General features: G+C 41.0%; 1 protein-coding gene across 1 annotated transcript in view; it reads right to left on the bottom strand.

The window, feature by feature from the left end:
• The window catches only part of IQCA1 (IQ motif containing with AAA domain 1), a 164955-nt gene that overhangs the window by 128122 nt on the left and 12673 nt on the right, over nucleotides 1-24160 (bottom strand). The window contains exons 2-5 of the mRNA XM_053596990.1: nucleotides 19506-19830; nucleotides 18232-18351; nucleotides 14381-14572; nucleotides 12621-12692 (exon numbers count right to left, since the gene is read on the bottom strand). Coding sequence (XP_053452965.1) covers nucleotides 12621-12692; nucleotides 14381-14572; nucleotides 18232-18351; nucleotides 19506-19830 — 709 coding nt within the window. The remainder of the gene's footprint in view (nucleotides 1-12620; nucleotides 12693-14380; nucleotides 14573-18231; nucleotides 18352-19505; nucleotides 19831-24160) is intronic.

Below are 24160 nucleotides of genomic sequence, written 5' to 3' on the forward strand. Positions count from 1 at the left end.
TCAAAGTAATAAATGTAGGTTAACATTTGGTCCAGCAATCCCACTGCTTGGTATTTATCCGAAGGAAAATAATTTATTTTATCAAAAAATAGAATTCTGCACTAGAATGGTTACTGCAGCACAATTCATAATTATAAAGACGTGGAATCAACCTAAGTGCCCACCAATTCATGAGTGGTAAAGAAAACGCGATAGATACACACCCCCTATGGAGTACTACTCAGCTATGAAAAAGGAATGAAATAATGTCTTTTGTGGCAACTTGGATGGAACCGGAGACCATTAGTCTAACTGAAGTTTCTTGAGTATGGAAAAACAAACACCACTTGTACTCTTTAATAATTGGTAACTAAACATTGGGCACACATGGGCTCAAAGAGATGTAAAGGACATTCACATCTGGGAAGGGTGAAAACTGACCTATCTGGTCTGATGATTGAACACTATTCTGGTGATGGGCACGCTAAAAGCCCAGACTTATGCCTTACACCAGGTATCCTTGTGACAAAAACATTTTCACTCCCTTAATATTTTGAAATACGAAGTGTAAAAAAAGCACACTGAATGCAAAAGAGAAAAGTTGCTCTCTTAATACATTCAAACTTTGTACTGTTGAAAAACTAACACAACTTCTTTCCTCCTCATATGAGTGAGAACATGAAATACTTTTCTTTGTGTTTCTGGTTATTTCATTTAACACGGTGACACCCAGTTCTAACCATGCTCCACAAATGGTAAGATTTTCTTCATCTCTATGGGTGAATAATAGTCCATTGTGTGCAAATACCGTATTTCCTTTATTCATTCATCCATAGACAGATTCATCCCATATTTTGGTCACTGTGAATAATGCTGAAATAAACATGGGAGTGTACACAGCTCCTCAATTTACTGCTTTGTCTTTCTTTCGGATATATACCCGGTAGGGGGAATGCTGGATGGTAAGGCAGTTCTATTTCTAGTGTTTTGAGGAACTTCCATACAGTTTTCCATAGTGGCTGTGCTAATTTGCATTCTCACCAACAGCATATGAGGGTTACCTTTTCTCCTTTATTTTTTTGTCTTCTTGATAAAAACCATTTTAACTGGGTTGAGATGATATCTCTCTGTGGTTTTAATTTGCATTTCCCTGATGATTAGTGATAGTGAACATTTCCCCACATATCTGTTAACCATTTCTATGTCTTCTTTTGATGGCTCTTCATATCTTTAGCCCATCTAAAAATGATGATGATTACTTGCTATTGAGTTAAGCTCCTTATATATTCTGCTTATTAATCCCTTGTGAGATCTGCAAATAATTCCTCTCATTTTGCAAGCTGTTTCTTCTCTTTGATAATTGTTTCCTTGGCTGTGCAGAGCACTTTTTGCTAAATCTAATCCCATTTGCCCATTTTTGCTTTTGTTCCCTGTCCTTTTCAAGTCTCACTCCCCAAATTTTGCTTAGACCAGTATCCTGGAATGTTTCCTCAAATGTTTTCTTTGGGAAGTTTCATGGTTTCATGTTTTCGGTTTCAAAATTTAATCTGCGTTGGTGTTTGCATATGGTGAGAGACAGAAGCCTGGTTTCATTCTCCTGCTTATGGTTAAGAGTTTCTTTAGCCTTATTTATTGAAGAGACTATCTGTTCCTAAAGGTACAGTCTTGGAGCCCTTGTCTAAAAAACGTAACGTAAATGCATGGATTTGTTTCAGGGTTCTCTATTCCATTTCATTGGTGTGTGTGTCTGTTTTTATGCATAGCATCATGCTGTTTTGTTTACTGTGGATTTGTAGCATATTTGACAGTCAGGTAGTGTTATGTCTCTAGATTTTTTTCTCTTTGCTCAGGATGGCTTCAGCTATTTGGGATCTTTTGTGTTCCCATACAAATTTTAGGATTGCTTTTTCTATTTCTATCAAGAATGTTGTTATAATGCTAGAGATTGCATTGAATCTGTAAATTGCTTGGGTACTATTCATTACTAATACTAATTCTTCTACTCTATAAGCATGGAGTATCTTTCCATTTTTTGTGTCCTCTTCAATTTTTTCCATCAGTTTTTTTTATAGTTTTCCATGCAGACACTTCTTTGGTCCAATTTATTCCTAGGTATTTCATATGTTTTATGGCTATTGTAAATGGAACTGCTTTCTTGATTTTTTTTTTCAGATTGTTCCCCTTTTCAGGATGCTACCGATTTTTGCATTTTGATTTTGATTTTGTATCTTGCAATGTTACTGAATTTGTTTATCAGTTGTAAAAGTTTTTACGGTGGAGTTTTTAGTTTTTTCTAAATATAAGATCATTGTCGTTGGTGAACAAAGCTAATTTGACTTCTTCCTTTCCAACTTGGATGCCCTTTATTTCTTTCTTTTGCCTAATTATCCTGGCTAGCACTTCCCATGTTATGTTGAACAAAGTTGGTAAAAGCGGGCATTCCTATCTTGTTCCAGAGCTTAGAAGAAACGCTTTTCTTTTTTTCCCATTCAGGATGATGTTAGCTGTAGGTGTGTCATACATGACCTTTACTGTTTTGAGGTGTTGTATTAGCTCATTTTGCACTGCTGTAGTGGAATGCCCGAGGCTGAGTAATTTATAAAGAAAAGAGGTTTATTTGGCTCAGGGGTCTGCAGACTGTACAAAAAAACAATTCACCAGCATCTGCTTCTGGTGAGGGCTTCAGTGAACTTCCAATCCATGAAGAAGTTGAAGGGGGAGCAGAAGTGTCACGTGGTGAAAGAAGGAGCAAAAGAGATGAAGGAGGTGGTGCCAGGCTCTTTCAAACAACTAGTTCTATGTGAACTAATAAAGTGAGAACTCATGATCATGGCAAAGGCATTAAAGAATGCATGAAGGATCTGCCCTCATGACTCAAATACCTCCCACCAGACCCCACCTTCAACACTGGGGATCAAACTTCAACGTGAGACTTGGAAGGCCAAACATATACATCGTATCAGGTACGTTCTTTCTATATTGAGTTTGTTGAGGGATTTTATCATAAAGGATGTTAAATTTGTCAAATGTTTTTTAGCATCTAATTCAGCAGTTCTCAACCTGTGGGTCACAACCCACAGGAACTCTATTATAAAGGGCCATGGCATTAGGAAGGTTGAGAACCACTGATCTAATTGAAATGATCATAGGATTTTTGTTCTTGGTTCTGTTAATGTGATGTTCCACAATTATTGATTTGCATATGTTGAATCATCCTTGCATCCCTGGTCTGAATCCCACTTGATCATGGTGAATGATCCTTTTAATGAGATGTTGAATTCACTTTGCTAGTATTCTATTGAGGTTTTTCTTGTTTGTTTGTTTTTCATTTATTATTATATTCATGAAGCATATTGGCCTGCAGTTTTCTTTTTGGTTGTATCCTTGGCTGGTTGGTATCAGGGTAACACTGGCCTTGTAGAATGAGTTTGGAAGTACAGTTAATCCTTAAACAACATGGGAGTTGGAGTGCTGACCCCTGCACCATCATCATATATAACATTTGACTCCCCCCAAACCTAAGTACTAATAGCCTGTTGACTGGGAATCTTGCTGTTAACATAAACAGGCATTTAACCCATATTTGTGTATGTTAAATGTATTATACACTATATTCTTACAATAAAGTAAGGTAGAAAAAGTGTTAATAAAATCTTAAGGAATAGAAAATATTTACTTAGTGACAATGGATGGTCATAAAAGTCTTCGACATCATCTTCATGCTGGTGGGATGAGGAGGAGGAAGAGCAAGAGGAGGGGTCGGTTGTGCTGTTTCAGGGGCGGCAAAGACAGGAGAAAATCCACAAGTAAGTGGACCCAAGCAGACCAACAAACCTACGTTGTTCAAGGGTCAACTGTATCTTCTTCAGTGTTTTTGTGTGGTTTCAGTAGAATTGGTGTTAGTCCCTTCCTAAATGTTAGGTAGATTTCAGCAGTGAATCCATCAGGTTCTGGGATTTTCCTTGATGGGAGATGTATTTATTGCTGCTTTGAACTTGTCGGCTGCTATTGGTCTCTTCAGGCTTCTATTTCTTCATGGTTCAATCTTGGTAGGCTGAATGTGCCCAGGAGTCTGTCTGACTCTAGGCTTTCCAATTTGTTGGTTTATAGTTGTTCACTTTAGTCTCTAGGGATCCTTTGTAGTTTGTTGGTGTCAGTTTTTATCTCTAGCTTTTGTATTTCCTATTTTGAGTCTTTTCTCTTTTTTTCCTCATTGGTTTAGCTAAAAGTTTGTCAATTTTACCTTTAAAAACAACTTTTCAACTTACTTATCTTTTGCATTGTTTTAGTCTCCATTAATTTATTTCTGTTATATTTTTATGATTTCTTTCTTTGTACTAATTTTGGTTTTGTTTGTCCCTGCTTTTCTAGTTCTTGAGATGCATTATCAAGTCCTTTGAGATCTTTCCACTTTTTGATGTAGGCATATGTGGCTATAAACGTCTCTCTTAGAACTACTTATTATGTATTGCATAGATTGTGGTATGCTGTGTTTCCATTTTTATTTGTTTTAATACATTTTTTAATTTGCTTCTTAATTTCTTCATCAGCACACTCATTTGAAAACATGTTTAATTTATGTGTTTATGCAATTCCTAAGGTTCCTCTTACTACTGATTTCTAATTTTATTCCATTGTTGACAGAAGAATCATGTGACATTATTTAGAATTTTTTTGAATTCGTTGGGACTTATTTTGTGGTGTTAACATGTGGTTCATCTGGATAATGTTCCATGTGCTGATGAGAGGAATGTGTGTTCTGGAACAACGGAGTGAAATGTTATGTAAATGTCAGTTATGTCCATTTGTTTAGTGTGTAGTTTTTTTGTTGATTTTCTGTTTGGATGAACTTTCCATTACCATGAATAGGGTACTGAAGTCTGTACTATTATTATTCTGCAGCCTATATCTCATTTTAGACCACTTAATGTTTGTTTTATATATTTGAGTGCTCCAGTGTTGGGTGCACTTATATTTAGAATTATTATACCATGTATTCTCTTTATGAATTGACCAATTTGACATTATATAGTGACCTCTTTTGTCCCTTTACAATCTGTGATTTGTGGTCTATTTTATGTAATAGAAATATAGTTACTCTTGCTCTTATAAATTGCCATTTGCATGAAATATCTTTTTCCATTCATTTGATTTCAGTCTATGTGTGTTTTTATAAGTGAAATCGGTTTCTTGTAGGCAGCAGATGGTTGGGTCATGCTTTTATATCCATTCAGCCATTCTCTTTTAATTGGAGAACTTAGTCCATTTATATTCGACATCAGTAGTGATAGGTAAGGATTTATGACTGCCTTTTTGTTACTTGTTTCCTTGTTGGTTTGTAACCTCTCATCTTTCTTCCTTTATACTATCTTCCTTTGTGATTAAGTGATTTTCCATGGGTATATGTTTTAAATTATTGCTTTTTATTTTTAGCACATAGGTTTTTGTTTTTAATAGATATTATGAATATTTTAAATAGATAACTTATCTTTTACAACAAAGAAAGGAATCTAAATAAACCAAGAAACCCTAAAAATCTTTACATTTTATCTCTATTCCCTCTTACCACATTTCGACTTTTGTTTCTCAATTTACATTTTTATATTGCTTATTCTTAGTAAGTTCCTTTAGTTATTATTTTTGAAAGATTTGTCTTTTAGTCTTCATACTAGAGCTATGTGGGTTACTATGAAAATTTTTAGACAGACTGTTAAGATCCGTTATTTCACTTCTAAGGAACACAGTCAACAGCTTTCTTTCTGATTCACCTATGCAAGTTTCACCTTGCCTGGCTTATTGGTATGCTGGGAGTGCTTCATTTGTTTTTGTCTGCACAGATTTTATGTTTCTTGATTTGTGTGTATCACAAAATTTTCAAAATGACCCACGAGTGGATTACATACCACGATTACAGTATTAGAGTATTATGAGTTTGTGTACCTTACTTTTATCAGTAGGTTTTATACCTTCAAATGTTTTATTTTTGCTTGTTCATGTTCTTTTCTTTCAGACTGAAGAGTTTTCATCAGCCTGAAAACTGCAAGGTGGGTCTGGTGGTGATGCATTCCCTCAGCTTTTGTTTTCTCTCCTTCATGCTTGAAGTATAGCTTTGCAGGTTGGTATTCTCAGTTGCCAAGTTTTTCTTTCAGCACTTTGAGTACATTATCACACTCTTGCTTAGACTATATGATTTCCATTGAGAAGTTTGTTGCCAGATGAATTGGAGCTCCTTTATATGTTATTTTCTTCCCTTCTCCTGCTCCTTTTAGGACGTTCTCTTTGCCCTTGACCTTTGAAAATTAGATTATTATATGATTTTAGGATATTCTTATTTGGGTTGTATCTGCTTGATGATCTTTGATCTTCTTGTACTTGGATATTTATATTTTTCTCTAGTTTTGGGAAGTTTTCTGGCATTATTCTTAGAATACTTCCCCTAGCCCTTGTTTACTCTCAACTCTCTTTTGAATACCAGTGGTTCTTGGACTTGCTCTTTTGGGGTAATTTTCCATATTTTACAAGCATTCTTCATTCTTTTTCATTTTTCCTCCTCAAAATGTGTATTTTCAATAGCCTATCTTTGAGCTCATTAATGTTTTTTTCCTCTGCTTGATCCATCCTACTATTAAGAGCCTCTAATGCATTTTTCAGTTTAGCAAATGTATTTCTTAGTTCCAGGATTTGATTTTTTTTATTACTTCACTTTCTTTGTCAAATTTCTCCACTAAATTTCTGAACTGTTTTTCTGTGTTATCTTGGACTTTGCTGAATTTCTACTATTTTGGATTCTCTATCTAAGACCTCACATGCCACTGTTTTGTTATGATTGCTCACGTGCTTCCTGTTTTGTCTCTCTGGAGACATCATGGTTTCCTGTTTTCTGTTTCTTCTGGACACATGCCTATATCTTCACTAAAGAATAAGTTATATATTCCAGTCTTCTTGAATTCCAGTCTTCTTTTGGGGCTTTTTTGGTATGTTTGCTTAGAGGTTCTTTGCAATTTACCTGTTGAATTTCTTTTACGCTAGGTCATTACCTCCTCTTCAGCACTAGATGGCACTGTAAGTCCAGACTTGCCTTGGTTCTAACAAATGGTCTGAGCACTGCTCCACCCAACGGGAGACAGCCTAAAGGTGATACTTCAGTACTGTGGGAAGGCTGGCTAGTGGTTTGTGCCCAGGGGACCTGTGGAACATGCCTCCTGCAGTGTGGTGCTGCTGAATAGCCCCTCTGATTTGGTGTTTCCTTTGGGTGAGATAGAGACGAGTTTTGTGGGTGGGGGTGCTAGACCTGTCTCCCTCCTCTGTCTCTGGCTGCCCTCAGGAAGTTTTCTCCCTATAGGCACTCACGATGCTTCCTTGGGGTAGACACAGGGGTAGTTCTCCTTCAAGGGGAGGCTGGTTGTCTACCTTGATCTCTGTTTTTTCAGTGTAGAAACTCTAAGACTAAGAACAATTTTCCATGCATGTGATGCCTGGCAGACTGGGGGAGGAGGTCATGGGTATAGAAGTCTGATTCTCTTATATCTTCTCAGAGTTTTTTCACTTCTCTGTGGAACTAGGGGTTGTCTTATCCACAGATTTGAGATCTAGGATATTCCTGGTGATAATCTTCATGCTGAATATTGGATTTTGGTTTTCTCTGGTGGGGAGTGAAGCCAGATTGCTTCTGTTCCACCATTTTGATGATCTGCTTTTACTTTTAAGTGGGCATTTTTTTCTAATTAACAAACTAAAATCTGATCATTTTAGCAACTACAGACAATGACAGAAATTGCAGACAAAAACATCTTCCAAAATTCACACATTAAGACATGAGCTGTATTCAAATGTGGCATATTTTCTTTCTTTCTTTTGTGTGTGCATGGATGTTTGTATATATTTAGCTGAAGTCAAATTGTATGTCTAATTTTGAATCCTGAATTTCCCCTTGAGCATTTTCACATTGTTAATAATTAATTATAAACATACTTTTTAATGTTTATCTTATGTAGGGTTACCACATATTATTTAACCATATACCTACTATAGAATACTAGAATTTGTTATTTCTAATTTTTCATTATTAAAAAAACACTGTAGAGAACTTTTATGCACAAATCTCTATTTCTGATAATTACCTTAAGGCAAAAAGAATTTGAAGGTGAAGCACATAAATATTTTAAGAATCTTGTTGCCTCTTGCAAACTGGCTCTTAGAAAGGCTAAGTCAATTTAACTTCTTGTGTATGAGAATGAACAACTCATCATAACCCTGCCAGTAAGTATACTTAAAAAAAACTTTCTATTTTTCCTAATAAGACTGACATAACTTACCCTACTTTACCAATTTTAAGATATACATTTTTTACAGTTTAACATATCTGAAATTAGGGATAGATGTGTATTATAATCAAGGGTGGTTTTTGCTTTATTTGGCACCATTTTCTTCTTAATTGCATATAAAAATAATGATGCATTTTGCAGTTGATGCTATTTTAGGTTCAACGAAGTACAGTAGCATCTCATTTAATTTTTAAGTTGTATTTTGACCACTGGCAAATAGTCTGATATATATGGAACCATCTCAATATACATTTCAACATCCCAGTGAATTTTTAAAAACATTTTTAATTGTGGTAAAAACCCTACACATAACATAAAATTTACCATTCAAACAATTTTTGCAGTTGTGTTAACTATATTCACGTTTCCATGCAACAGGTCTCTAGAACTCTTCATCTTTCACACTGAAGCTCTATACCCATTCAACAATAACTGCCCTTTCTTCCTCCTCCCAGCCCCTGACAACCAACATCTACTTTCTGTTTCTATGAGTTTGACTACTTTAGATACTTCATGTAAGGGGGATGATACAATAGTTGTCTGCCTGTGACTGGCTTATTTTACTTAGCAGCATGTTCTCAAGGGTTATTCAAGTTATAGCCTAGGTCAGAATTTCCCCTCTTTCCATCCAGTGAAATCATACAAATTCATAAAAATCATAATGACTGCAAGGAATTACAGTTCATAACTGCAAAATCATAACAAGTGCAAGGAATTGCTGACTCATCATGATCCTGGTAGCACATCTATCTAGCTATAAAGCAGAAGCTGGGCTGAGGCCACTAGGGATTTTCAATTTCCAAAAAAAACAAACAAAAAAAAAAAACAAAGAAAACCATCGACTTATCTTTGAAATACAAAGATCAAAGTGAAATTAAGAATATTAAGTGATAAAACCACTTCTTAAATCATCTATTTTCTTCTGGTAGGATTTCCCATATTTTAAAGGCAGACTTTATAAATGCAGGTGTGGTGATATAATGCCCATTCAGCAGGAAACTAGGCAATTTCAAGTTTCTGGGATATAAAGTTAAATTTTCTTTTCAAGAAAAATAATTGTGTGTTGACAACAAAGGTAATGCATAGAGGCTGTCCCTGTAGGGGGAGTCAGGCTGGGGAGCCACAGCCAAGTCAGCTATTCTAAAAGCAAATGTGCTTCAATGGAAGCCATGTCATCTATCTTTTAGTCCCTGAAGATGGAACTAAATTATATTTTAGCTATACTTAACACTATTTGTAAGATAATTTATTTTATATCCTAATATCTAAGAAAAAATTTAATACTTTTATAAGAAGAGCTAATTAAAGTATGGCTCAGATGGTCATGTTTATGGTTGATCACTGAATAAAGGGATCCGATGTCTCACCCCTACCATGACGATCACTTAATTTATTTTCTCTAAAAGAGAGAACAGGAATGCAGTATTATAAATAACACTTAAACATAAACAGAAAAGAATGAAGAGTCACGTCCCCATATTGGCTAAAAACCACAAATTGCAATTATTATTTTTACTCTTTAACCTTTTACTTCTTATTCTTTGATTATAACTTGTTACAAATAGAGAGTAAAGGCAAAATCATACGTTCCAATTTTCATCCTACTGAGATATACCTTTGATAAGTACACAGAATTGGGAAAATGTATTGCAAATTGGCTATTACTTCAGTTTCAATTTTTTCTTTTTTTTTTTTGTAGAGACAGAGTCTCACTTTATGGTCCTCGGTAGAGTGCGGTGGCATCACACAGCTCACAGCAACCTCCAACTCCTGGGCTTAAGTGATTCTCTTGCCTCAGCCTCCCGGGTAGCTGGGACTACAGGTGCCCGCCACAACGCCCAGCTATTTTTTGGTTGCAGTTCAGCCGGGGCCGGGTTTGAACCCGCCACCCTCGGTATATGGGGCCGGTGCCTTACCGACTGAGCCACAGGCGCCGCCCATTCAGGTTCAATTTTTAAAGCTATGTATTATTTAAAGCACGGTGCATATCTTTTTCTCCCCTAATTTTGAATATGCATTTTATCTGTAATTTTTTGGACATAAAATGCATGTTTATTGTAGATAGATGTCAGATAAATAAAAGAATGAAAGGTAAGATCATGATATTGTACATGTCATAAGAAACTTGAAAACATCACTTATAACAATGTACAATGATATATTTAAACTGTATTAACCATTTCTGGCTACCAGTCTCTTATAATTAGTAGGAAACTACACTGCCCTAATACGAACATCTACATACTGTAAACCTTGCTCATATTTGTATTTTTTGGTAGTAAAGCAATCCCGAGGGTGAGCACTGCAGGGCATAAAGGTACAAGTGCTTTCTGTGTTTTTAATGAGATAAACTAGGCTCTGGAAGGAGGGCGATTAAACCCTCGGCAATCCCTGAGATTGTACTTGCCCTGGGACCTTGCCCCAACTGAGTATCTCTTTTGAGTCTTGCCTCTTTTTTTCTTTTGGTAGCACAGACTTTTCAAAGCAATTTAAATTTCTTTATTGAAACTGAGACTCTTCCTACTCAGCCCTCCTTCCTGCCCCTTTCTCAGCCGCCCGGCCTCTCTCAGGAGCTGACGCCGCTCTGGCTCTCTCTGGCTCTTCCTTTGTTCTCTCCTAACAAATCTCCTGGATGTCCAACTCCCTCGTGGCCTCTGCTCTTAAGAGACCCAAATGAACACTGGACTTCAGAAATCTTTTCAGTATTGACTACAGCGATTGGTTTATTTTGGTGCCTTCCCCTTTGGTCAGTTTTGACATTCACGCTTCCCGAGACAGTCTTCTCTGTTCAGCGTTTTGATTTTATGACCACAGTTTGTTCATGACATTATCTACCAGTTTTTAACTTACTAGTCAGTGCCTTTTGTTAAATCCTGCATATTTCATATTGTTTTCTTCTGTTCTTGATCAGTCTCACCAGAGCCTTATGTATTATTGGTATTTCCAAAGACGTGGCCACTGTGTTTACTGATATTCCTGTTTTAGTGCTTTTATCTGAGCTTTAAATAGGGTGCATCAAGCCATGTAGTCCAGTACAACAGACTGCAAGTCAATGCCGGATCAAGTCCTAAAGGGCTTCTCTTCTTTTTCTTTTCTTTCTTTCTTTTCTTTTTTTTTGTTCTTGTTCTTTTCTTTTTAAAAATTACAATGTCCTTTAATGAAAACTGATAAGTCAACAAAGAAGCCCTCACTGGGAATGGTCCCCATCTCTGGTGATAATTAGCTTTGCAAAGAGTCGGCTTAGGTGAGGCTGAAGAACTGCCTCTAAATACTTGAGGGGTTATCATGTAAAAGAAATAAGAGACATTCTGAGCTACTACAGCAGACAGAGCCCTAGCCAGTCAGTGGGATCTCTAGGGAGGCAGATTTCAGTTAAATAAAAAGAAGAAGTTTTGAAGATGTAACAGAATGACCTCCCCTATAAGGCAGTCGGGGGAGGGAGGGTGGCGTCTATGTTCAAGAGGGGCTCAGGTAGAGGACAAGCCAGTTCCTCTGGGGGCCTTACCCCTGATGTGCAGGTAGTGAGGGAAAGCCCTGGCAGACAGACTCTGAGATGGCCACAAGACCCTGCCCACTTCTGTAGTCATTTGCATAAGGTTTTAAGCAGGCTTCTTCCCCTCATTAGCTTTGATAAAGCAATTGCCACATGGAAAGGCCCACACAGCAAGAAGCTAGGGCTGGCCTCCTGCTAACTGCTGGCATAGAAACTGCAGCCCATGATCTTACAGCCCACATGGAACTGAATCCTTCCAAAACCCACACAAACTTGGAAGCAGATCCTTCCCCACTGAGCCTCAGATGAGACCACAGCCCCAGCTGAACCTTGACTGAAGCCTTGGGGGATCCTGAGCAGCAGTCTCCGTGAAGCTGTGCCCAGGCTCCTGACCCACAGAGAGAACAAACAGGTGTCGTTATATCACGTGGCAATAGATACGAATGTAGCCTTCCAACTCTGATTCAGTGATCACTGCAGACTGCCCCACCGAAAAGAAGCCTGTGATCCCTCCATGCAAGCTCATTCTCATGACTGCAAACCTGATAAGGTGCCTGCTGACATCAGACAGGAAGAGCAGACGTGATGGCCGAGAGCCTGTTTCCACCCGTGCAGCATCCCTGCCTCCCACAGGGATGTGTGAATGGACACAACCCTGATCTCCTCAGATACCCCTGGGCAGGCTTCTGCAAAACGCAGGTGACTTCCTTCCCTCCAGTCATTTATTCTTTCCTTTCTTCCCTCAAAAACCAGCTATAAGGACCCAAGTCTTACATGTGCTACTGTCTTTAAGAAAAGCAGATCCTGTGTCTAAGAGAACTTACCATACCCAGGAATATCATCTCCTCCTCTCTCTCTCTTATGGTTTTCTTATACTGACGGAAACCTCTCCAAACCTGAAAATAAATACATGGGTTACTTGTTTAATAGGTACAAAAATAAAGACCTCATCATGCAGTTTCTCCATAAAATAAACTGCACATTTCAAATGTCTGGAGGGTCATAAATGTCAGGCTGTGGACGTGTGTTGATGGAATAGATTTTCTTCTGAGATCACCAAGCTTTTTTTTTTTTTTTTTTTAAAGAATGAGTCACAGAACTGACCTATAATTCTCATTAGTGAGATTCCCCTTCTGGAGTTTCTTCAAGAGAAAATTCTAGATAGCAGGAGTGTGAGGCCAGATCTAAAGCTGGCACTTTAGGGTTTTAAAAGAAAAATTTCCAAAGTAATGTTGGGAAATATCACATGGTAACTTCCAAGAATTGTACAACTGAAACTTTTAACTCCGATGCTAAAACTTTATATCCCCAGAGAAACTTAGAAGAAAAAAAAAATCTCTTATCCTCCCTCCCCCAGCGTGTTCAGGATGGCTGGACAGACGGTCCTGATCCCCTCCCCTCTGCGTGTTCAGGATTCAGGACTGCTGGGACAGACAGTCCTGATCCCCTCCCCCCTGCGTGTTCAGGATTCAGGATGCCGGGACAGATGGTCCTGATCCCCTCCCCACTGCATGTTCAGGATTCAGGAGGCCAGGACAGACGGTCCTGATCCCCTCCCCCAATGTGTTCAGGATTCAGGACGGCTGGGACAGACGGTCCTGATCCCCTCCCTGTGCATGTTCAGGATTCAGGATGGCTGGGACAGGTGGTCCTGATCCCCTCCCCCCTGCGTATTCAGGATTCAGGATGGCTGGGACAGACGGTCCTGATCCCCTCCCCCGACGTGTTCAGGATTCAGTACGGCTGGGACAGATGGTCCTGATTCCCTCCCCGCTGCGTGTTCAGGATTCAGGATGCCGGGACAGATGGTCCTGATCCCCTCCCCTGACGTGTTCAGGATTCAGGATGGCTGGGACAGACAGTCCTGATCCCCTCCCTGTGCATGTTCAGGATTCAGGATGGCCGGGACAGACGGTCCTGATCCCCTCCCTGTGCGAGTTCAGCATGGCTGGGACAGAGGGTCCTGATCTTCTGGCTCTTTGCCTCCTTGTATTTTCAGTCTGAGCTGATTCTAATTTGTGGGAAGTTGCTGCCATCTTTGGCATTTCCCCACAAGTGACCCCAGCTTCCACTTGAAAAAAGATGGATTAAAAGTCAATGGCGGTCAACTGAGGAAAGGAAACCTCAAGAGTTCCTTCCAGAAGGAACCCTGCTATTCTGCTTGTGAGTTATGGTTGCTAGAATTTCCAAACAGTGTATCTTCTGCAAACTACCAGGTACTAAGGCTTGCTCCCCATTCTGTAGTTCTTTGTCCACATGTGAATATATTTTTCAAAAATGCATTTAACATTTAGATCCTTACCGAATTTTGGCAGTGTTCTTTCCACCAATTACCAATGGTCTTTAGCAATAGTGGAATAAAATGCCCTGAGCTTAATACTTATTTAGAATTAAAATTTTCAAACATGACCAAACTCAGTTAATGACTTCCTCAGAGTAAGTTAATACACCTTTGAGGAATTCAATCCAGTTCTGTTAAAGGTGGGATCTGGGGGCTTTGAGTTTTGAAGCTCAACCCTGAAACTGGCACAGCCCTACTGTGTAGGACACCGTGTCCCCAACTCCAAGTGCCCACTGTTTGTACCTTCTGAATACGAAGCGCTGCGGCCTGCGTGTCTGCCACCTTTTCGCCAAGTAACTTGAATTGCTTCGCCCTGTATTCTTGCATATAGATTTGTTTCATGAACAGCGCTCTCAGGCGACCTTGCCGCGCCCGCTCAGAAATCTGGATTAATTTAACTGCCTCTCCGAAGGGGATACTCTTTGCACCGTATTTCTGGAAACAAACAAACAAAAACAAACACAAAACCCAGTTCATATAAATCAATGTTTAAACACGCTGGCCACAGCAACTGATCCCAGACACGTCATGTGCTTACTTCTAACACAACCCTGCTTAGAGTCCCCACAGCCAATAAGAGTTTGAGAGCCGCTCGACATTACTCATTTTCCTAATGAATTACGTATATTAACGTGCCATGCTCATGCTGGGATCCCAAATGTAAGGACCCCACAGCTTTTCTCTGCTCTTGTGAAAGAAATACTAATTAGTGCCATGATATTTTAGGTTGGCAGCAAATTATACTACAATTGTCAGGGAGCTGGATTCAGTGAAACTCGAAATTGCTGTCAATGTTTCATTAACTTGATAGTAGAGACATGGAAATTAAGAGCATATCTCTAGTGTGAGATATTAAAATGTAAAATATAGATGAAGTAAAGTGCTGAGTTTAAAATCAATCGCAGAATGACCTAGTAAATAGGACTAATGTTAAAATCATTACAGGAGCATTTAGTTTTATCTATGGAATGGCTTCTAGTATCTATAAATCTGCGTTTTAGAATATTCAAACATGAGCAGCACTATTAGAACTGAGATAAGCTGGGACCTGTGCTCATGCAGGAAGATGTTGTTTTGGGAGTTTTCCGGTGGAGCAGTGATGGTCAAGATGGGCGATGGGCTAGGCTATTTTTTGACGATGGGGACAAGAACAAGGGCTGTGGGTGCCTCCCGAGGCTGTGAGAGCTCTGGGTGAGCTCAGGGTGAGGCCCCACGGTGTTCCCAGAGAAGCAATGCATGTTGAGGCACCGAGGTGCAGGTGGAGTCCATCTCCACCACCCAGAGGGCAGCAACGGCCGCAGTATCAGGCTGGGGTGTGAGGGGCTAGGGCCTGGCGAGTCAGGGGCTATCACCTGGGCCACTGCTTCCTAGGACAATCACTTCTCCATGTAACAAGGCGGGGGTGGGGCACAGGAGGATTGAGGAGAGGGAAGGAACACTGATTGAGAAGCTATGGGTGCCAGACGTTTTCTCTCTCTCTCTCTCTCTCTATATATATATATATATATATACGTAGCTCATCAAATTCACAAAAGCAAACCCCAAGGCAGGTGTTACTGTGACCACTTAAGAGTTAAGAAAACTAAAGACCAAAGATGTGAAGTAACTCACACAAGTCCCTGTGGGTAGAGAGGGAGAGCCCGTGTGGACAGAGATGGGGCCTCTTCCCACTGAAGCCTCCATCACTGCCCAATATGGCACCTCAGTGCGGCACCTGGGCTGTGAGGCTCATGGGGAAACTCCTTCACGTCACAGTTTCTCTGGGGTTTGTTTTCAGTAAGGTCTTGTTGCTTCAAATTTGCAGGGAGTGCACACTTTCAATAATGTGCTTGCGTGTTGGAGTGAAATGAACAGTATTCTGGCACAAATCAGATGCTGTGTGTGAAAGGTCATAAGGACGCAGCCCCAGCCAGCTCGGGTCAGTGCCGTGTATGCTTCCTTTAGACTCTGTGCGGTCATTCTCAACACAAGCACAGCCACAATCGAGTAATCCTCAGAAATCCTGAGCAGTGTATGCCACATTACAAAGACTTCCGAGCAGCTAAGGAGGCCCAATAGTGGATATTAAGCCTCACAAACGTAGGAGACAGACAATAGTTTGCACTTGTCAAAATTCTTCTTGGCACATACACTGTATACACACATCAAGAACTAAGCCGCCTAAGGTAAGGAGGGGGGTCCCGGAAGACCCCAAAGGGCATGAGAAAGTGGCAGCGATGCCCAGGGCTGTCAGCTGGAAGCCCCCGTGCTCTGCTGGTGTCCCTGCAGTGAGGCTGTGCTGGACGCGAACTGCTCACATGATGAAGTGAGAAGGCTGGCGGTGGGCAAGGCAAGTAGAGAAAGGCCCCTGCTGCTGACCCACAACCGAACAGGGACAGTGGGCAGGAGGAGCCGCCAAGCAACCACAGCATGTGCACTGTCACCTCCCTTCTCCGGGCTCCCCAACGAGATGTTCAGTGAACCCTGCAGGGCTCCTCACTGCCAGGTAAGAAGGGACCAGGTGAGGCGGGTGCTTCCTTCTGACTGATGTGTGCACAGAACGCACAGACACAGCGGCCCAGGGTGAAAGGATGTCTGGATGACTCTGAGCAAGCTGGTATTGGACCCGCCATCAAAAAATTAATAATGTAGAAAAGAGGCCATTATTGCTTGGGAGAGGCACAGGAGGGAGAGGTCATCTCAAGTTACGTGGGTGCGGTGGTCTGAATGTGTCCCTCAAAGGTTGTTTTGGAAACTTAATACCCAAGGCCATAGTGTTGAGAGGTGGGGCCTCTAGCAGGCTGCGTTCAAGAGGCTCTGACCTCGTGAATGGGGTGGTTCTATAATCCCAGGAGAGGGTTCCTGATAAAACGATGTCTTTGGCCCCATATTTATTGCTGTCTCATGAGCTCTCCCACCAGGTGACACCTCCCCCTCCATGTAACCAGCAGCCAGAAGGCCCTCACCAGATGTGACCCTCAGTCTTGGACTTCCCAGCCTCCAGAACCAAGGGGAAAATAAGCTTCTGTTGTCTGTAGATTATCCAGTCTGTGGTGTCCTGTTATAGCAACGGAAAATGGACTAAGACTGTGGGTTGGGAGGGAAGCTCTGTCAAGTTGGGCTCTGCAGAATGGGTCCCACTCTGGTGGGAAGGAGTGTCAGTGGGACAGGCAAGCCCTCCATCCAGCGTAAATTGTGCCTGAGGGAAACCAGAGGCAGTGCTGGGCTGCCCAACGCTGGGCGTGCACTCCACCTATCTTCTGAGTATCCCTGGCATATTCTGGAATGTTCCTAAATCCACAGCCCAGGATAGCAATACCCAGTGGGACCTGTTTGCAGGAAGACCTGGGCCTGCTGCCCCGTGAGGCCTGGTCTGTCCCTGCAGTCTCAGCACCGTTACTCACAGGCCGCCCTTCACTCTGCAGCGTTCCACTCTGGATGGCCTCCTTGCTGCTTGGGTCATGACGACCAGGCAGAGGAGGGAAGCACACATTTCCTAGGCAGTGAGTCACGTCAAGGGACGTGACTGTGAGAGTCAGGACTATGGTCGCTGTGAGACCAGAAGGCAGAGCCGCTCAGGAGCTGGGGACATTGACAGCACTGAGGTAGGGAACTGACAGAATTATGTTCTTTGCTTTCCAGAGAGAGCTTTAAAATATTTTCTTTCCTTTTCTCCATGGACAGTCCATTTGAGGGGAGCCAAGTGTCATCAACTTGAAGTTAAAAAAGGCCAATTATCATTTTTAGATTTTTGAGTTCCTAGTAAGTTATGTAAGCACTTAATTATTTATATGAACAATGTCTAGATTCTGACTTTAGCTAAGTAAAGTTGAAATGGAAAATCAAACTGAGTTGATAATCAGCTTCGTGTTACAGATACTGATTTAAGTAGCAAAACATTATATCTTTATCTCTGTTTCTAAGCTCTGGAAATATGATTATGTACCACCAAAAACATGTCCAAAAGTTATGCAACTTCTTATGTACTGTATAAAGGGAGAGGAATTCTCTCTTTAAATCAAAAATAACCCAATTGTTTCTCACTCAATTAGGAGCCGCAGAGAAAGGAAGTTGTATAGATTATGGAATAACACTTACTAGAATGATATACAAACCATGTCAGTTGCAGCTAATCCACACTCAAGTAACAGCTGAGCCAGGATTTTTTCTCTTTCTCTTATTGCTTCCAATTTCTCCTTCAAAAAATACCTGGGTATGGGAATGTCTAATTGTTGCTAGAGAAGAGAAAGAATAAACAACAAAACATTTTGGTCACAATTCCAGGACTCAAATCCATTTGAAATATACAGTAAGGATGGGCACATCAGAGCCTTGCGTCACCTCCCATTCCCATGTAAGAGACACAGTGAGGCCAGCAGAGTGACTGCGCTCCCCAGGGAGACACGGAGAAAGTCAAAAGGAAAATCAGAACCACATCCCTTGTTTTAATTAGTAAAGCAAAATCTCGGGAATTCTTATCACCATGACCCTAACTAAGGATTCCTTAATGAATTTCTTTAAAGAAATACAACATTATCTCATACTACCTAAAATAAAGATTCAAATTGCCATAGCAAAGTATTGAGCTGTGGACATCATTAGCAGATCCTCTAATTGTATATAAACGGTCACGATTTTTTCTAATAATTGGGAAGACCAAATCATTTTTATCAAAATTGTCCCATGACAAAAATTCTTTGGAAAATTAATTTGTTTTGTTATAAAACTTGTTCTTTACACAACAAATGTAAATTTCTATCCTTCACTTGTGCATATTAGTAAATATTTCAAATTAGTGGCGGTCAGAGGAATATTTACCAGTCCAAGGTCAGGACTCAGGAGTGCCGAAGTGCTACCAAAGGACTGGGCCAATCCCTCTGAGAAACATTATCCTGAATGCTCTGTCAGAGCACATAAGCCATACGTGCCCCTGGGTCACCATGGACTCAAAGCAAAGGAGGAAACGCACCCATCTAGGAATAAGGGACTCGCAACCAACAGGCTACAGAGAGAGTGTTCCCACGGAAAGAGGAAGGGGCCCTGCTACTGGATGCTGGGAGGGTTTTGCCACAGCATATTTACGACAGGGCCAGCTTACTCCATTCCAACAGTCCCAGGTAAGAACCATGGCGTCAGGTGAGACCATAACAACCTCAGTGCCCAACAGTCCCGAGAACTGTGCCAAGATTCATTTGTACCCAAAATGAAGGGAGTCCCATCCTTCCAGTACAGAATAGTGGAACTGAAGGAAAATTCTTAGATTTTTAACACATCAAACAACTAGCAAATACGTCTGAAAGTCTGTAGAATATTACTAGCCTGCTTACCCTGTTAACAATCAAAAGAAACTAAAAAGAAAAATAGTAAAAGAGAACAACCAAGCACTCACAGGAGCCAACTTGAGGTCCTGCAGAACGTCATCAAAATAGTGAAACTCGGTTAATTCCAGTTCGACCATTTCATGCTTCAGCTCCAGGATACGGCCCATCACGCCATCCAGTATTTTCCGGATCAGCGCTCGTTTCTGAGGATGGACCATCTGGTCATAGACGGTCTCCAGGTTTCTAAAGATCTGCACATATTTTATGTAGAAGGTGGCTAACATTTGGAAGAAGAAAACTTGATTTTTTTGTGTCTCTATCATCTTCTGAGACTCTTTATCAAGCAAAGAATTGAGGGCTTCTTGGGTCTGATGCCACATCTTATTATACAGTCTGAGGGAAGAGGAAATTTAGAAAATACAGGGTAAAAGTTACTTTGTAAGTACACATATTGGGCATCTGGTATAACAAAATATAACACCCGATAGAGTATGAGCTAAGGACAACGTAAGTACTTGCAAAGCTCTTTAGACAACTTATGCCCCATGTTGATATATGTGTGATTTCTGAATATAACCACTTCCATTATTACCAAATAGTTTTAAAAGCCTTTTGCCTAAGTGATATAAAGTTGTTCCTCACTAGCCGCTGCAGCCGGGCTTCCCTCTCCACGTGCCTCTGTCCCCGGTCTGCGTGCTGCCAGCGTTCTGCTCTGCGCCAAGCTGCGGGTGGGCGCTCTGGTCCCTGCTGGCCTCCTGCCTGGTTTCCATCGTGGCAAGGCACATTGTCCAGGGCTTCCGGTCTCAGCGCTCTGCACCTGACGCTCCCGGTTTTCTCTCCCGCGGATGCTTGCTGCTGGCTGTGCTATGCGTGTGCGCGGCTGCAGCTGTGGTGGTTTTCTGGATGATAAACAATGGCTCACTACCATCTCTCCTTACCACAAGGAAGTCGGACAGTGGAACAAATTATGAGAGCTTCTTATCGGAGGATCGATCCACCGCTGCCAAAGGAGTGTTGAAATCACCTACTATCATGGAGCTGGAAGAAATCAAGTTGCTCAGATAAAATGTGACGGTAAGCCAAGAGCGCCGAGCAGAAGCGGTGGAGCTCCCGCGGCAGGGCGGGTTGGGTGGTGAGGCTGCGGCTGTGCAGAGTGAGGAGCAGTCAGCCTAGCGAGCTTCCGATTACAAAATGGCAAAATTTTTTGCATCGAGGACCTTCACTGCACTCTCAGATCTGCATCCAAATATGGCTAATCTGGAGGCGGAGCAAGATGGCAGCCGAGTAACAGCTTCCTTGCATCTGGGCACCGTGAGTCTGGGGATATAGGACTCCAGGCATCTCTGGCTGGTGGGATATGCCTATCATCACCCCTGAGAGGATACGGGGAGTCAGCGAGAGACTTCTGGACCCCAAGAGGAGGACTAAAACAGTGAAAAACCGGCAAGTGGTCGTGTGTGTTCAATCCGTCTAAACCCGCCCGCAACTGTAAGTTCAGTAGCAGCGAGACTGCAAACCAGAAAGGCCTTACCTGTGAACTGTTTTGGTGTCTTTGGACTTGGCACTCAGCTGAACTGCCTTAGGGAGAGCCTGAGCGGGAGTGTGGAGAACTTTGGCCTTTGTCTAGGGCCCCACTCTGAGCCGCTGAGCCAGACGGAGCTAATAGTGTTTGGCTCTGGGTCACAGGGAGCCATTGTGAGCCATCTGCCCCGGCAAGCTCCGCCCTCAGGGTCGCAGAGCTGGAATTGGGTGGGAGCTGGTAACCCAGCGACCAAGTAGCCTAACGGCGGAGTCTGAGCCGCCTTGCAGCCCTAACCCTCGGGGGCAGAGGGAGACCAGTTTTGACACACAGGGTAAGTGCATAGCCACTTCAGCAGTGATTCCAGCAACAAGCACTTCCCTGAGAAAGCTTCTGCTCAGCAAGGGAACAAGTTCAAAGTGCCTTTTAAGTGGGCTGAAGAGAGATTTAGGGTGTCTACCTGCTGGGGTTTGAGAAACTAGCAGCCTCCAGTCGTATCAGAACTGTGATTAACATCTCATACCCCAGAAGACCACGTGTTGCCCAGACAATATTCAACAACATATACATACTGCTTTGTTTTTGGTTGTGTTTTTTTTTTTTTTATTCTGGTTGTTTTTTTTTTGTTTATTTTGATGTTGTGAATTGTTGTTTTGTTTTTTAAGTTCAATCTTTTCCATACAGATCCTTTTTCTTTCTCAATTTTTCTAGTTTAATTATAATTTCCCATTGCTGCCTATTTCAATAATTAGAACTTCATTATTGTTAGTGTTTCTACCGCTATTATTTGGTTTTTCCAGCCAGTTTTATCCCGTAAAGTTTTCTGTTTGCTTGTTTTGGTTTGATTTATAGCATTTTTGTCTTTCCTCTCTACTTGGTGGAGGTGGGGTACTGTGTCTGATCAGGTTAGCAAAGAGCTGCTGACCTCAAGGGAACCACCCAACTGGGCGGTTCCAGAAGGTGGTTTTTTTTTTTAAGGTTCTATCAAAGCACCCTACTGTACACCTATATTGCTCTGTCTCCCTCTTTCTGTGCCTCTCTTCTTTTTGTCAATATTTCTTTTACCCACCCACTCTCCTTTCTCTATCTTTCTTTTTTTTCTTATCACTCGGTCCTCCTTTCTTTCATCCCTTTTTTGCTCTTAAACCTTCTCACACTTCTGGTCCTGTAACCCTTAGTCCACAGGCACGAGAACTTAAAGAGCAAGAGGAAGTGAAAGGAAAATTAGGGCAAGGAAACAGATAAAAGAAATCACCCATGAGGAAGAATCAGCAGAAAACTCCAGGCAACATGAAGAACCAGTCCAGAACAACCCCGCCAAGGGACTATGAGGTAGCTACTGCAGAGGATTCCACCTATACAGAAATGTTAGGAATGACAGAAAGGGAATTTAGAATACACATGTTGAAAACAATGAAAGAAATGATGGAAACAATGAAGGAAACTGCTAATAAAGTGGAAAATAACCAAAAGGAAATCCAAAAACAGAATCAAATCAGAGATGAACGATATGAAGAATATAAAAAGGATATAGCAGAGCTGAAGGAAATGAAACAGTCAATCAGGGAACTTAAAGATGCAATGGAAAGTATCAGCAACAGGTTAGACCATGCAGAAGAAAGAATTTCAGAGGTAGAAGACAAAGTTTTTGAGATAACTCAGATAGTAAAAGAGGCAGAAAAGAAGAGAGAGAAAGCAGAATGTTCACTGTCAGAATTATGGGACTTTATGAAGCGTTCCAACATACGAGTTATAGGAATTCCAGAAGGGGAAGAAGAATGCCCCAGAGGAATGGAAGCCATACTAGAGAATATTATAAAAGAAAATATCCCAAACATCACCAAAGATTCTGACACACTGCTTTCAGAGGGCTATCGGACCCCAGGTCGCCTCAACTCTAACCGAGCTTCTCCAAGACACATTGTGATGAACCTGTCCAAAGTCAAGACAAAAGAAAAGATTCTGCAAGCTGCCAGGAGTAAGCGCCAGTAGACCTACAGGGCAAATCCATCAGAGTGACCGCAGACTTCTCTAATGAAACTTTCCAAGCAAGGAGACAATGGTCATCTACCTTTAATCTACTTAAACAGAACAATTTCCAGTCCAGAATTCTGTACCCTGCTAAGCTAAGCTTCAAAATTGATGGAGAAATCAAATCATTTACAGATATAGAAACATTGAGGAAATTTGCCACAACAAGACCAGCTCTACAGGAAATACTTCAACCTGTTCTGCACACTGACCACCACAATGGATCAGCAGCAAAGTAAGAACTCAGGAATTAAAGGACAGAACCAAACCTCCACACTGATGCAAAAGATAAAACTAAGCAATGGACTCTCACAAAATAAGACGAATAGAATACTACCACACCTATCAATTATCTCAATAAATGTTAATGGCTTGAATTCCCCAATGAAGAGACATAGATTGGTTGACTGGATTAAAAAACACAAGCCATCCATTTGCTGTCTGCAAGAAACACACCTGGCTTCAAAAGACAAATTAAAGCTCCGAGTCAAGGGTTGGAAGACAATTTTTCAGGCAAATGGAATTCAGAAGAAAAGAGGAGTTGCAATCTTATTTTCAGATACACTTGGATTTAAAGCAACTAAAGTCAAAAAACACAAAGATGGTCACTTTATATTGGTCAAGGGAAAAATACAAGAAGACATTTCAATTCTAAATATCTATGCACCCAATTTAAATGCTCCCAGATTCTTGAAACAGACCTTACTCAGTCTGAGCAATATGATATCTGATAATACCATAATAACAGGGGACCTTAACACTCCTCTTACAGAGCTGGACAGATCCTCTAAACAGAAATTAAACAAGGATTTAAGAGACTTAAATGAGACCCTAGAACAACTGTGCTTCATAGACGCATATAGAACACTCCATCCCAAAGATAAAGAATATACATTCTTCCCATCACCCCATGGAACATTCTCCAAAACTGATCATATCCTGGGACACAAAACAAATATCAACAGAATCAAAAGAATTGAAATTTTACCTTGTATCTTCTCAGACCATAAGGCACTAAAGGTGGAACTCAACTCTAACAAAAATGCTCGACTCCACACAAAGGCATGGAAATTAAACAATCTTCTATTGAATAACAGATGGGTGCAGGAAGAAATAAAACAGGAAATCATTAACTTCCTTGAGCATAACAACAATGAAGACACAAGCTACCAA

The sequence above is a fragment of the Nycticebus coucang genome, chromosome 7 (genome assembly GCF_027406575.1).
Source record: "Nycticebus coucang isolate mNycCou1 chromosome 7, mNycCou1.pri, whole genome shotgun sequence".
Lineage (NCBI taxonomy): Eukaryota > Metazoa > Chordata > Mammalia > Primates > Lorisidae > Nycticebus > Nycticebus coucang.